The following is a 16,080-nucleotide window of genomic DNA, read 5'->3' on the forward strand; positions in this document are numbered from 1 at the left end:
TTTAAACTTCAGATTGAAAGAAGAAGAGAGGGAGAGAAGAGGCACTAAAGCACCTCTCCACTGTTCATAGTGCTTCCCCTAGCACTATACATGGTGTTCCTCATAGTCGTGGATTTGGGGGGAGGAGAACAGGAGGGAACTTGGGGTGGGAGGTAGGGAGGGCTTTAGGATCTTGGTGCATGATGGTGGAAAAGACTCTAAGTTGGATTGAGAGTGTTCTGCTGACACCTATTATGGGAAGATGAGAAACTGCACCCATGTGTCAACAACTACAGTGTAAACCATTAACCCCCACACCCACCTACCCAATAAAGTGATGTCAAGTTCTCTATCCTGGTTCCAAGGAAAACTCTAAGTAAAAAAGTTTAAGAGAGTGAGAGCTGACTAGAAAACACTTTATCTTGCAATAGGACCCAATGTCAAACACCATCTCTTTATGTAGTGCGTTAAATAAAGAGGGACGAGAAGAGGGCCGGGCGGTAGCACGGTGGTTAAGTGCACATGGCGCAAAGCACTATTGGCTCCCCACCTGTGTGTGGGGGGGTCACTTCACAAGCAGTGAAGCAGGTCTATAGGTGTCTGTCTTTCTCTCCTCCTCTCTGTCTTCCCCTCCTCTCTCTGTTTCTCTTTATCCTATTTAATAACCATGACGGCAATAACAAGGGCAACAAAAATGGCCTCCAGGAGCAGTGGATTCGTAGTGCAGGCACCAAGCAAGCCCCAGTGATAACCCTGGAAACAAAAAAGGGGGGGGGGATGACAAGCACAGGTTTGGCTTGTGACACCTGGAAGTATGTGGCAACTACTTCAAACTATACCTTAGTCACTCAAACTCTTCTTGAAAACAATGTTAACTGCAGAAATAATATGTACTCTCTATATGAACCTTGGGATGAGTAAAGTTTGCAAAAATACCTTGGGATGAGTAAAGGATACAACTACAAAATGTATAGTGAATCAGAGGAAAAGACCCTGAGAAGACAGATTTTTGGATGCATTTTTTTACCACTGAAATACAAATCTATTTCACAACACAAACTTTACAGGAAGAGGAACTGAGTAATTTATCTTGTCAGTTACCACTCATGAAACAGGCTCAAACATAAGCTCCACACAGTTATACAAATACAATAAGGAGTATAAAAAAACTTTACAAAACAGTAGCAGCAAAAATACTGAATATTTGACAACAAACCCATCCATGACAACCCAAGCTTAGTAGAAAGTGCATTCTTTTTAAACAGAGAAAATGGGCCATCATTTTCCATAATGCGCCATATCCAATGTCTAAGACAATGTGATTGACAATAGACCTCAATTGGTGTCATGGTAAGGTGTGTTGAACAGTCTTTTTCACAACACTCAGGGCATCATGTTGCTGCAGAGGGCAGACCTTCCACAACTCTTCTCCGAGCCATAAGCCTTGCACACCGGGGGCACTGGGAGGACTGGAAACACTCTTTGTGAAAGCAAGCCCTGCAAGCTGCAAGGAAAGAAGACAGGCATCACCACTAGGCCCTTGTTTCCCTAACATACACACACTCACCCCCAGCCTAGGGAAAGAGGATCTGAATCTAGAAACCAGAGTTAACCAAAGAGAAATCAGACAGGTTGGATTTCTGAAGGATTAAAAGTCCCAATAGGATGGTGCAGTGGTACCATATCCAATGTGTATGTGTGAGGTCCCAGGCCTCAGGTTCAATCGCTTGTACCACCATATGCTAGAGATGAATAGTGTTCTCTTTCTGTCTCTATCTTTTTCTTTCATTTTATTTATGTATTTACTTTTCTCTATACCTTGCATTTCTTTCTTTATGGGGGAGGGGTAATGATTTACAGTATAGTTGTTTATTTATTTACTGCTCAGCTCTGGCTTATGGTGGTACTAGGGATTGAACCTGGGACCATGGAGCCTTAGGTGTGAAAATCTTTCTGCAGAACCACGGTGCTATCTCTCCAGACCCTTCTAACTCACCAAAAGAAAAAAAGAAAAAAAAAGAGTCCCAGTAAGTCAGAAGCATGAAGCTCAGAGAGCCTAATAGACTAGACACTAGCACTCCCAGATCTGTTCGGTACTTTTCTCCTCAGCTGTCAAATATAATGAAGGCCAATGGCTTAGGAAGCTATGTCCCTTTCTCCTGAAGTGATTCTAACTGGAGAGAACCTTCTTGCTCAACATCATGACTCTTTGTTGGCACACATCCAGTCACTGAGCAATGGGGTACCTCAAGGATAAGCTGGCCTCCTAGTCTCAATTTAGGACAACAGTGAAGGGCAACCCCACTCTAGAGTTCTCCATGAGAAGCACTGAGCCCTGGCTGCAACCACACCAATTCAGTGTGTCTCTCTGAGCAATCTCATTGCCTTCTGAGATGGAAGAACACACCCCAGGGTACTGCGTGCCTGCAAATCCTTGCCCCAGTTTCTCTGCAACACTGCCTAGTGGGTTAGAGGAAGTCAACAGTGAGGGCAGAATTCACTACCCAGCTCACTCCCATGAAAAAGTCCAGAGGGCACAGGATTTCCTTGGTCACTACAGAGTAGAACAGGGGTCTGCAAATCTTTTCTGTGTAGAGTCAGACAGCAAATGCTTTAAGTCTTGTCTCTGCCATAACTACTGGCCTCTGCCACCACTGCAGTGCAGAAGAATCAGACACAGCACTGTAGCCCTGGACAGATCCTGATCCAGTGGCAAAATTGGAGCTTGCCCTAGTATTAGAGGAGAACTGTGGCACTGGCAAATAGGGCGCACCTCCTCTCTGTCAAGTCTGTACCAGGAAATGTCACACTTTGTCCCAGTCTGCTCCAAATGCTCCTCCATGAGTGTCTACAATTTTATTTTCTCTAATCCAGCAGATAAGCACTCCCCAACATCACTCTATTTTTAAAGAAATAATACTGTGTTTAAGTTAAGTTGCTGGTGAGCTTAAGTTACTTTTTTTTTTTTTGGTTTAAGTTATCAAAATGAAGTTAGTGTGTGTTTGAGTCATTAAGTTTACATTGATAAGTCATTAAAATACCTGAACATCTTCTACAGGTTGCAGTCTGAAATGGGAAAATGACAGCAGCACTCTGACAAAATTCACAAATGAAGCCCTTTCCTTGACACAGCTGTCAGAAAGAGAATGACAAGTTAATATCCTCATTGGTGTTACATTTATTTTGATGGAGAAGCTGAGTTACTGTTTCACAGAAATTTGTTAAGTATCCATAAGACATTTTTAAATGATTATGATAAGTCAGTCTCTCGAGGGAGCAGGACATTAAATCCTGCTGCAATGAGTAACCAGAACAAATCTGTATTCACTTTCAAGGAGAAATTATACTTCAAGGTTGTTCAAGGTACCAGAAAAAAGATCCTGATTCTAAACGTGTCTCCTCCTCCTCCTCCTCCTTCATGTTTTTTTTCCAACAGAGTTATTGCTGGAGCTTAGTGACCACATGACGAAGCCACCACTCATGGTGGCCATTTTTATTTTCCTTCTTTTTCCTTTCTTTCTTTAGATAGAGACAGAGAGAAGTTGAAAAGGAAGTAGATAGAAAGGGAGAGAGAGAGAGAGAGAATCACCTGAAGCATTGCTTCATGGCTTGTCAAGTTTCCTTCCTGCAGGTGAGGGCAGGAGGCATGAACCCAGGTCCTTCTACATGGTAATGTAGGCACTCTACTGGAGCACCAGTACTCAGTCTCTGATTTTCCAAATTATTTAATTTTGCTTCTGAGAGCCACACTACAATTCTTTGACTTATGAAAACAGAGTTTCCCTTCTACTGGATCCTGAATCTATATAACTGTTTGACATATTGGGACAGACAGACAGAATCTGGAAAGGTTCTCAGCAGGACTGGGCCCTGGATTAAGAAGCTGCTTGGATAGGAGCTGGGTGGTAGTGCAGCAGGTTAAGCACACATGGTGCAAAGTGCAAGGACTGGCTTAAGGATCCTGGTTCGAGCCCCTGGCTCTCCACCTGTAGGGAAGTCGCTTCATAGGTGGTGAAGCAGATCTGCAGGTATCTATCTTTCTCTCCCCCTCTCTGTCTTCCCCTCCTCTCTCCACTTCTCTTTTTCCTATCTAACAATGACGACATCAACAACAATAATAATAACAATAACTACAACAACAATGAAAAAACAAGGGCAACAAAAGGGAAAATAAATATTTTTTAAAAAATTAAGAAGTTGCTTGGCTGAGACTGGCACCCCAGTCCTGCCACCAGGGGGATGATGCTAGTCTGTTACTTAGCAGCTCTGAACCTCATTGTTCACCTTTGTAAATAATGTTGCCAATACTTCCCTTAGGGTTTGTGAGGTAAGTGCAGAACATCCAATACTATCCCTGACCCACAAGGAACAATTCAGGGGTACAGTCTCACCTCACAGCTGGACACGTGGGTGAGGGAAGTTTTCAGAGTGTCCTTGAGTAAGGGTGCCAACAATCCTTTCTTGACCCTGACCAGGTCATCCAGGGAGAACAGGTGAAGCTCATCCGTCAAGTGTCTGGGCACCTGCTCAAACTCCTTTAGTGCACTGCCAAGGAGGAAACAAAGAGGGCTGTGAGATCCCACCCACACAGAGGCCAGGGCAGAAGGTGGGGATAAGTACAGGCAGTTATTTTCTCTGGTATATATATTGCCTCCAGCGTTATCGCTGGGGCTTGGTGCCTGCAGTACAAATCCACAGCTCCTGGAGGCCATTTACTCCCTTTTGTTGCCCTTGTTGTTTATCGTTGTTGTTGTTATTATTGTTGTTGCTACTGCTGTCATTGTTGCTGTCATTGAGAGAGGAGGGGAAGACAGAGAGGGGGAGAGAAAGATAGGCACCTACAGACCAGCTTCATCATCTGTGAAGTGACTCCCCTGCAGGTGGAAAGGCGAGGGCTTGAATTGGGATCCTTACACTGATCCTAGAGCTTCACACAATGTGTGCTTAACCCATTGTGCTACCACCCTGCCCCCACTTATATTTTTAATATTAATTTTTAGAAAAGCAGCTCCAGGTTGGCAAAAGAGTCCATTGCTTTGCCATGTACACAACCCAGGTTTGAACCTGACCCCTACTGCACTGACTAAAGCTTCAGCACTATAGTCCATTCTCCTCTCTCTCTCCCCCCCTCTCCCAATTCTTACAAAATAGTAAAATTAAAAAAAAAAAAAAAAGGAGCTCCAAAAGCAAGTTAAGCTTATTCACCATTTTATATATGCAAGTCTGTTTGGAAGCCAGGGACCTAAAGATCCTTAAAAACTAACATAGAGAAATGTGTCTCTTTCAGCCTGCTCAGGCACACACTGAGACAAAGAATAGTGAGGTTGCTTTTTCAAGTCACCTTTTAATTTATGGGAGCCGGGCGGTAGTACAGCAGGTTAAGGGCACGTGGCGCCAAGCTCAAGGACTGGCTTAAGGATCCCGGTTCGAGCCCCCGGCTCCCTATCTGCAGAGGAGTTGCTTCAGAAGCAGTGAAGCAGGTCTGCAGGTGTCTATCTTTCTTTCCCCCTCTCTGTTTTCCCCTCCTCTCTCCAATTCTCTCTGTCCTATCCATCAATAACAGCAACAATAATGACTACAACAATAAAACAACAAGGGCAACAAAAGGGAATAAATATATAAATAAATATATTTTAAAAGATTTAATTTATTTTTACTATGATGATTTTGATGAGAGCACTGCTCAGCTCTGGATATTGGCTATGCTGGGGATAGAACCCAAGACCTTTGCACATAAGTTCGGCTATCCTCACTGTGCTATCTCCCCAGCAAGTTCTGCTTATTTTCACAAGAATCAGATGGAGACACTGAAGGATATTCAGTTATGGCATATTCAATTCTGGGGACTGAAGCCCAGTCCTCAAGTATCCAAATCTGTGCTCTGCCTACTGACTCAACTCCCCAACTACTTAGTCTGTCATGTCTGAGAAACGTGCTCTGAGATAATGATTACTATACTAAAACATTAAAACTGAATGTCAAGCCCATCATTCTTTCTGACAGTTGTCCTAGCCTGCAGGTGAATGTGCAACAGCAGCTCCCGAATCCACAAGTCCAGTTCTGAGCTCAAGACTCAGGCATGGGACCAGGAGGTGGAGCACCTGCTTGAGTACATATATCACCATGCACAAGGACCTGAGTGCAAGGACCCGAGTTCAAGTCCCCAGCCCCCACATTCAGGGAGGAAGATTCATAATCAATGAAGCAGTGTCACAGGTATCTCTTCTTCCCTCTATGTCCTCCTCCCCTCTCAATTTCTCTGTTCTATCAAAATAAACAAATAAATAATAAGGGTCCAGGTAATGGTACATCTGGTAGAGCGCATATGTTACAATGCGCAAGGACCTGGGTTTGAGCCCTCAGTCCTCATGTGCAGGGGGAAAGCAGTGAAGCAGTGTTGCAAGTATCTCTTTCCCTCTCAATTTGCAGTCTCCATTTAATAAATAAAGATAACAAACATGTTTCAGAAATAAATATTTAAAAATAAAGAAATAAATAATAAAAAGACTCAGGTATATAACTGGGGTGTCCAGAGGATATTCAAAACTTTCCCAAACCTCCCTCAAATCCTCGTAAATTAATTTCTTTATCTCTCTCCTTTTTATACTGATTTGAGATTATTAATCCTACCTTACTGTGGTATTCATTCCATGCCATATATAAGTCAAATCATTATGCTGTATATCTTATATATTATTGTATGTCAACTGTATCCCCAAAAGAAAAAACATTGAAACACTAGTCCAACCGCTATGGAGAAAAGTCTGGAGAACTCTCAGAAGGCTAGAAATGGACCTACCTTGTGATCCTGCAATTCCTCTCCTGAGGATATATCCTAAGGAACCCAACACACCCATCCCAAAAGATCTGTGTACACATAGGTTCTTTGCAGCACAATTTGTAATAGCCAAAACGTGGAAGAAGGGATGTAGCCCAGTGGATTAAGCACACGTGGCGCGCAGCGCAAGGACCGACATAAGGATCTCGGTTCAAGCCCCCCCCAGGGGAATCATTTCACAGGTGGTGAAGAAGGTCTGCAGGTGTCTATCTTTCTCTCCCTCCTCTGTCTTCCCCTCCTCTCTCCAATTCTCTCTGTCTTATCTAATGAGGACATCAATAACAACAACAATAACTACAACAACAAGGGCAACAAAAGGGAAAATAAATAATTATTTTTAAAAAATTTAAAAAGACCAATTTCTAAAAAATAAAATAAAAATCCCAAAAAACCTGGAAGCAACCCAGGTGTCCAACAACAGATGAGTGGCTGAGCAAGTTATGGTATATATTCACAATGGAATATAACTCAGCTATTAAAAACAGTGACTTCACCGTTTTCAGCTGATCTTGGATGGAGCTTGAAAAAATCATGTCAAGTGAAATAAGTCAGAAACAGAAGGATGAATATGGGATGATCTCACTCTCAGGCAGAAGTTGAAAAACAAGATCAGAAGAGAAAACACAAGTAGAACCAGAACTGGAGTTGGCATATTGCACCAAAGTTAAAGACTCTGGGGTGGGGGCAGGATACAGGTCCAAAAAGGATGACAGAAGACCTAGTGGGGGTTGTATTGTTATATGGAAAACTGCGGAATGTTATGCATGTACAAACTATTGTATTTACTGTCTTGTAAAACATTAATTCCCCAATAAAGAAATTTTTAAAAATGAAGTAAATTAAAGACTTAAAGACAAAAAAATGTAGTTTCTTTCTAATAACTTCTCAAAAGAAAAATATCTGTGTAAATGAACTCAGGCCTACACCTTGTGGTGATGGCTTCTAGAAATTCCAGTTTTAAAAGTTTATCACGTTTTTTAAAGTAGGCTTTAATGAAAAGATTCATGTATTCATCTATTTCATGTGAAAAAGAAAGAGGTCAGCACATGGTTTTGATATATACAGTGCTGGAGCATGGAAATGTGAATTCTCATATGCTTGCTTGATCAACTCCAGTCCCACCAAGAAAAAGAACAGGGGTTGGGGGTGGCTCAACAAGACCCAGTCTCCACCCATAGGGGTAAAGACTCTTCCCTTCCTCTCTCAATTTCTCTCTGTCCTATTCAATAAAAAATGGGAAAGAGCACCAAAGTAAAAGACTCTGGGGTGGGTGGGTGGGGAGAATACAGGTCCAAGAAGGATGACAGAGGACCTAGTGGGGGTTGTATTGTTATATGGGAAACTGGGGAATGTTATGTATGTACAAACTATTGTATTTACTATTAAATGTAAAACATTAATTCCCCAATAAAGAACTAAAAAACAATTAATTAATTAATTAATTAATTTTAAAAATGGGAAAGAAGTGTCTGACAGGAGCAGTGTATTTGTAGAGGAGAAGAAGAGGAGGAGGAGAAGAAGAAACAAAAGAGAGTCAGGCGGTAGCACAGTGGGTTAAGCGCACATGGTGCCAAGCGCAAGGAGCGGCATAAGAATCCCAGTTTAGCCCCTGGCTCCCCACCTGCAGGGGAGTTGCTTCATAATCAGTGAAGCAGGTCTGCAGGTGTCTATCTTTCTCTCCCCCTCTCTGTCTCCCTCTCCCCTCTCCATTTCTCTCTGTCCTATCCAGCAACGATGACATCAATAACAACAACAATAATAACTACAACAACAATAAAACAGTAAGGGTGGTAGCTGGGCGGTAACACAGCGGGTTAAGCCCACGTGGTGCAAGGACCTGCGTAAGGATCTCAGTTTGAGTCCCCTGTTCCCCACCTGCAGGAGAGTCCCTTCACAGGCAGGGGAGGTGCTTCACAGGTGGGAAGCAGTTCTGCAGGTGTCTATATTCTTCTCCCCCTCCCTGTCTTCCCCTCCTCTCTCCACTTCTCTCTGTCCTATCCAATAATGATGACATCAATAACAACAACAATAAAACAACAACGGCAACAAAAGGGAAAATAAATAAATAAATAAATAAATATTTTTTTAAAGTTTTAAATACTTAAAAAAAAAAAAAAACAAGGGCAACAAAAGGGGGGAAAGCTAAAAGAAAAAGAAATAGCAGCAGCAGCACCATGGCCACCCGGTGCAGTGGATTCATGGTGCAAGCACTGAGCCCCAGCAATAACCCTGGAGGCAAATACATATAAAATTTATTTATTTATAAATATATATGATATACATGTCATAATAATTTTAAAAGTTATTGGATAGAGTTGTTTCCTCTTTTTTCTGGTCTATTTATTTATTTGCCTCCAGGGTTATTGTTGGGGCTTGGTATCTGCTTTACAAATCCAATGGCCATTTCTTCCTTTTATTTGATAGGAGAGAGAGAAATTGAGAGGAGCTCAGGAATTAGGGTTTCACTGCTTGTGAAGTGTTTCCCCTGCAGGTGGGAATCAGGGGCTCAAACCTGAATCCTTGAGCAGGTCTTTGTGCTAAATACTATGTGCACTTTATTGGGTGTGCCACCACCAGGTCCCCTGGCATGTTCTTCTTAATGAAATAAACTCTGCTTGTTAGTTAGAAGATTTATTCACTTAAAAGAGAGGGTCAGCTCTCCCAAGGAAAGGCCTGAGGTACTGTTAGGCTAAGAGCTACGAGGCATTTAGAAAGCTGGCCAAGACCAAGAGTCACAGAGTACCAGCTATACTGAGGTCACCATTTCTCCCAATTTACACCCAACTGCCCCAGCCAACAGGTGTACCTTTCAGCAAACCTGCATGTCTTCAACAGCTTCTTGACGTGGAAAAGCTGCTCCTGGGTCTCCTAATGTGAGAAACCAAAGAGGGGGGAATGTTAAATGTAACAAAAGACACTGGAAACCTCTATCCCAAAATCAGATGCTATTCATAATAAACCTCAATGAAATAAGCCATTGAAATAAGGTCTACATAGCAAGGGATTATGACTGAGTTGAAATGTACAGAGGAACTAAGATGGATGTAGGTTTTGTGGAACCTATCTCTTCCTTATGTAGAAGTGGGAACCTTTTTTTTAACATACAGAGAGAGAAAGCACTGTGTGTAAGAGAGAGAGATCTAGGCCCAAGAGATAGCTTACCTGATAGCACACATTGCCATGAGCAAGGACCTAGGTGCAAGCCCCAGGAATCACATGGAAGCACCCTGCATGACAGGTGCTGTGGAGTCTCTCCTATCTCAGTTTCTCTTTCCTTCTCTGTGTGTGTGTCTCTCTCTAAATATATATGTATATATCAGGTTTCTCTCTATTTAAAATTTAAAGGGAAAAAGGAGTCATCTGGGTTATGAGCAGTGAAGCAAGACTCCCCTTACCCTTTCAATTTCTCTCTGTCTTATCAAGAAAGAAAAGAAAAAAAAAGGAGGAAAAGATGGCTACTGAGATAGATTTTGTAGTGCAGGCAATGAGTCCCAGAAATAATCCTGATAGCAAGAGAGAAAGAGAGACTGATTACTCAGAATGATAGAACCACAAAGTCCCAATGGGCAAAAACAAGAAAGAAGAGTTCCTGCCATTTTTAATAATGTGGATGACCTTTGGAGTATGTTATGGCAATGTAATAAGCTAGACTCAAATAGAAAAAAAAATCACAATTTATCTTAAATGTGAACTCTAAAATACCAAATACTCAGAAGTAAGATTGAATGGTGGCTTCCAGGAACAGGGAAGTAGAAGAGTGGGCAGGAGTTGGTCAAATGTCACAAAGTTGAGATGTGTTGATAATAAGGATGAATAAGTCTGGAGATGTAAAGTCTAGCCTATGACTATGGCTAAGAACACTCTTGAATGCTGGACATTGGCTAAGAGCTTGCAAAACACACACACACACACACACACACACTCGCTCGCTCGCTCACACACAAAAAAGGCAACTATTTGAGGAGATAAATATATTACTTCACTTAACAGTTATTAGTGTATATCAAATAGATGTATATCAAATCAAGTGTATATAGATGTATATCAAATCAAGTGGAACTGGTTAGTGACACACCCACTAGAGCACACATGTTACCATGCACAGAGACGTAGTTTCTAGCCCCCAGTTCCCACCTGCAGAGGGGAAGCTTCAGGAGTGGTGAAGCAGTGCTGTAAGTGTCTCTGTCTCCCTCTCTATCTGTCCCTTTCCTCTCAATTTTTCTATCAAAAAAAAAAAAAGGAGGGAAAAAAAAAGACCATCAGAAGTGGTGGATTCATCAAGCATGCATCAAGCCACAGTGATAACCCTGTTGGTAATAAAAAATTTTAATATTTATTTATTGGATAATGAAAGAGAGAAATTGAGAGGGGAAGGGAAGGAAGAGGGAGAGAGAAAAATAGACACTGCCTCACTGTTTACAAAGTTTTCACCCTGCTGGTGAGAACCAGGGGCTCTAACCTGGGTCTTTGCACCCAGTAATATGTGTGTTTAACTGGGTGTACCACATTCCAGTCCCTCGAAATAACTTTTGAAAAACTAAAATATTGGTGTATTGCACCAAAGTAAAAGACTCTGGGTGGGGGGAGGGTTCAGGTCCTGGAACATGATGGTGAAAGAAGACCTAGTGGGTGGGGGTTGAATTGTTATGTAGAAAACTGGGCGCGATGAGTGCCACCCCAGCATACTTCACTTCAGACTGTGACCAGAGACTTCAGGTGTGGAATGACAACCCTTCAGCTTCATCACTCGGGTGAGACCTTTCCTTTCATAGTATTCTCTAATTCCATTCCAGGTGTTCCACTCCCCAATAAAGTCCCCAAACCTAGATATAGTCCAGGTCCCCTGAGATAGAGCATAGGTTCGTTCACACGTGACCATAAACTAGGGAAAATATATACCTGAAACCAGAAGTACACAAGAGCATGCAGGGAATACTCCCCAACACTTCATCTACACTATTCCAGTCTTTATGTTCATGATTGTTCAACAATTTGTTTGGTTTTGTATGATAACTCTCTTTTCAGCAACCAGGTTCCGGATGCCAGCAAGATGCTGACCAAACTTCCCTGGACAGACGACCCCACCAATATGTTCTGGAGCTCTGCTTCCCCAGAGACCCACCCTACTAGGGAAAGAGAGAGGCAGACTGGGAGTATGGATCGACCAGTGAACGCCCATGTTCAGCGGAGAAGCAATTACAGAAGCCAGACCTTCCACCCTCTGCAACCCACAATGACCCTGGATCCAACTCCCAGAGAGATAGAGAACGGGAGGGCTATCAGGGGAGGGTATGGGATATGGAGATCGGGTTATGGGAATTGTGCGGAACTGTACCCCTCTTATTCTATGGTTTTGTTAATGTCTCCTTTCTTAAATAAAAAAAAAAAAAGAAAAAGAAAATATTACTTCTCTGTTTCAAAAAAAACAAAAAAAACTGGAAAATGTTATACATGTACAAACTATTATATTTTACTGTTGACTATAAATCACTAATCCTCCAATAAAGAAATTTCAAAAAATTTAAAGTAACAATCATGAATCATCAAATTGTGAAAATACAATTCATATCTTAAAAATAAGAAAACTTTTAGGCAAAGGTATAAATGCAAAGCAATACATAAGTAAATAGACATGGAGCCTTAGGAAGAATCATTAAAGGAGGGTCACTGAAGCTTAGTCTCTTTTTTTTTTCTTGAGCCCAGATCTTTTTATTATTATTGTTGTTGTAGTTATTATTGTTGTTACTATTGATGTCATCATTGTTAGATAGGACAGAGAGAAATAGAGAGAGGAGGAGAAGACAGAGAGGGAGAGAGAAAGACACATATAGACCTGCTTCACCTCTTGTGAAGCGACTCCCCTGGAGGTGGGGAGCCGGGGGCTCAAACTGGGATCCTGGAGGTGAAGCCAAGATGGCGACTGGAATGTAGAAGCACCCGTGGGCTCTGACAACAACTGCTAGAAAGCCTTGAAATCCTGGCCTTCAGCGGGACAAGCAAGGAGACGTCCTAAACGTGGACCAAGGAGGTTACTATAATTCAATTTGGGTTAAAAATTAGAGCAAAAAGAAAGGAAATTTCTTGATTATTTCTCTCAGCCCCCCTCTCCCCATAACCAGACCCCAGGGGTAGGGAGCTGCTGCTAGCAGGCTCCCTGTTGAGCTCCTTTCTTTACCAAGATTCCTGGCCCATCGGGATGCCATTAAACTCTGCTTCCAAATTTCTAGGCTATTTTTGTTTTTCCTCTGAGTAAGGGACTTAGACACATTCAAGTGACAATTAGCTAATCAAGAAAGCCTCACCCTGCCTGGGAAAGACTGCTTGAAAGTTTTTTTTTTCTTTTTTCTCGTTTGTTTTGTATTGTGTTTTCTTTCTCAATCAGTTGTCTAGACTCAATGGACATAGGCTAACTGGGAGCTGTCCAAGCTGCAGACCCACTGCTTGGGCTTTTTACTCTGTTCTATTTTACAAATACTATTATATATACACGCATATCCCTCCCCCGCCCGGTTGACCAAAATTAACTCTTAGTATATTTTCCATTGCTAGGCAACAAGAATTATCACCCACTGTGAGAGAAACTTGTCTCACTTTTCATACCTCCTCTATACACTATCGCCCTTCTCCCACCTCCAAGCCAATTAAAAATATATATATAACTCTCCTTTCACTGCTTTTTTTTTCTGTTTCCTTCTTTTCTTTTTTCTTTTCTCTCTCTTTTCCCCTGTCTTCCTTTCTCCTTTCTCCTCCCTCTGCCTTCTGAATTCACTGATACTTATTTGTGAACTATTTCAGGGAAGAAGTCTGACTCAGAGCAGACACTTTTTATGTGTGTCTCTGCTCTACTTCCCCTTCCCCTCTTGCTACCCCTAGAATCTACAGTGGACAGTAGATTTGCATAATTGTCTATTCCTGCTATCCCTTTTTTCTTTTCTCTTTCTTTTTCATTTATATTTGGTTGCTATTTTTTCTTGAACTGGAGACATTGTGGGACTAACTGGTATTGGTTAAACTGCTTCAGTCATTGCTTTAGTTACTACTGTAATTTCTGAGGGTGGTGATTGCATTTGTCATAAAGGTATTTAGTATAGTGTGGCTTGTACATAAAACAAAGCAACTGAAGAACAACATAACATAAAAATAAAAAACACAACCCCGGCTTCCCACCTGCAGGGGAGTTGCTTCACAGGTGGTGAAGCAGGTCTGCAGGTGTCTTTCTCTCCTCCTCTCTGTCTTCCCCTCCTCTCTCCATTTCTCTCTGTCCTATCCAACAACGATAACAACAATAATAACTACAACAATAAAACAACAAGGGCAACAAAAGGGAATAAATAAATAAAATAAATATTTTAAAAATAAATAAATAAAAAATACATTAAAAAATGGGGATAGAGCATAGGTCCACCCGTGCCCATAAACTAGGGGGAAAAATATATACCTGAAAGCAGAAGTACACAAGATCATGCAGGGAATACTCCCCAACACTTCATCTGCACTATTCCAGTCTTTAGGTCCATGATTATTCAACAATTTGTTTGGCTTTGTATGTTAACTCTCTTTTCAGCCACCAGGTTCCGGATGCCAGCAAGATGCTGACCAGACTTCCCTGGACAGATGACCCCATCAATGTGTTCTGGAGCTCTGCTTCCCCAGAGCCCCACCCTACTAGGGAACGAGAGAGACAGACTGGGAGTATGGATCGACCAGTCAGTGCCCATGTTCAGTGGGGAAGCAATTACAGAAGCCAGACCTTCCACCCTCTGCAACCCACAATGACCCTGGATCCATACTCCCAGAGAGATAGAGAATGGGAAGGCTATCAAGGGAGGGGATGGGATATGGAGATTGGGTTATGGGAATTGTGCAGAAGAACTGCACCCCTCTTATTCTATGGTTTTGTTAATGTCTCCTTTCTTAAATAAATAAATAAATAATTAAAAAAATGAGTAGATCAAGAGCAAATAAAACTGATAATACAATGAATGAAGACAAGAGCCTAGGAGAAACTACAAATCAGCCAGAAGTAACCATAGATAAGAAAAGCATGCAAGCAATAATAAATTTATTAATCACAGAAATGAAAACAACTTTGGAGGAAAGGAATAGCGTATAAGGGAAACAACAGATGGGACCCTCAAGGAAAATACTAACTACCTTGAGACAATTAGAGAACTAAAAGCTGAAATAGCTGTAATGAAGAAAGCAGCCAAGGGAAGGGAAAGAAGACTAACAGAAGCAGAAAACAGAATTAGCCAGACAGAGGATGAGCTAGAGAAAACTAAGAAAGAGGTGAAAGAGCTCAAAAAGAGATTGAGAGACATTGAAAACAACAACAGAGACATATGGGATGATCTCAAAAGAAGTAACATTCGTATAATTGGCCTGCCAGAGGAAGAAAGAGAGGAAGGGGAAGTAAGAATTCTAGAGGAAATTATAGAAGAAAACTTCCCAAACCTGAACAGAAAGGACATTAAGAGCCAAGAGGCTCTGAGAGTCCCAAACAGAATCAACCCAGAACTGAAGACACCAAGACACATCATAGTCACAATGAAAAGAAGTAAGGATAAAGAAAGGATCCTAAAGGCTGCAAGAGAAAAACAAAAAATCACATACAGTGGAAAACCCATAAGACTATCAGCAGACTTCTCCACTCAAACTCTAAAGGCCAGAAGAGAATGGCAAGATATCTATTGAGCCCTGAATGAAAAAGGGTTTCATCCAAGGATAAAATATCCCGCTAGACTTTCATTCAAACTAGATGGAGTCTTCAAAACCTTATCAGACAAAAAACAGTTAAAGGAAGCAACCATCACCAAACCGGCCCTGAAAGAGGTTCTAAAAAGACCTCTTATAAACAAGAACATCACTATAATACTTGCAACATATCAAATAAAAACTTGTTGAACAATGGCACTACAACACATTAAATCCATAATATCAGTAAATGTCAATGGCTTAAAATCACCCATCAAAAGGCAAAGAGTGGGAGGATGGATCAGAAAACACAACACAACCATATGCTACTTTCAAGAATCCCACTTGACCCAACAAGATAAACACAAACTTAAAGTGAAAGGATGGAAAACTATCCTTCAGGCTAATGGACCACAAAAAAGGGCAGGAACAGCTATTCTCATCTCTGACACAATATATTTTAAATTAAATAAAGTAATAAAAGATAGGCAAAGTCAAACTGGGATCCTTACACCGGTCCTTGCGCTTCGCACCATGTGTGCTTAACCCACTGCACTACCACCTGACTT

At 41.6% G+C, this 16,080-nt stretch overlaps 1 protein-coding gene across 4 annotated transcripts in view; it reads right to left on the reverse strand.

Moving 5' to 3' along the window:
* Nucleotides 1-755: 755 nt before the first annotated feature.
* Nucleotides 756-16,080, reverse strand: part of RUBCNL (rubicon like autophagy enhancer) — a 64,546-nt gene continuing 49,221 nt past the window's right edge. For 2 of the 4 annotated variants that reach the window (XM_060194830.1, XM_060194828.1), the window contains exons 11-14: nt 9,624-9,685; nt 4,371-4,524; nt 3,021-3,111; nt 760-1,483 (exon numbers count right to left, since the gene is read on the reverse strand). In XM_060194830.1, coding sequence (XP_060050813.1) covers nt 1,371-1,483; nt 3,021-3,111; nt 4,371-4,524; nt 9,624-9,685 — 420 coding nt within the window. In that variant the 3' untranslated portion in view covers nt 760-1,370. Of the gene's footprint in view, nt 1,484-3,020; nt 3,112-4,370; nt 4,525-9,623; nt 9,686-16,080 lie in introns of all 4 variants that reach the window. The other 2 variants (XM_060194831.1, XM_060194832.1) reach the window with 2 other exon arrangements.

The sequence above is a fragment of the Erinaceus europaeus genome, chromosome 7 (genome assembly GCF_950295315.1).
Source record: "Erinaceus europaeus chromosome 7, mEriEur2.1, whole genome shotgun sequence".
NCBI lineage: Eukaryota > Metazoa > Chordata > Mammalia > Eulipotyphla > Erinaceidae > Erinaceus > Erinaceus europaeus.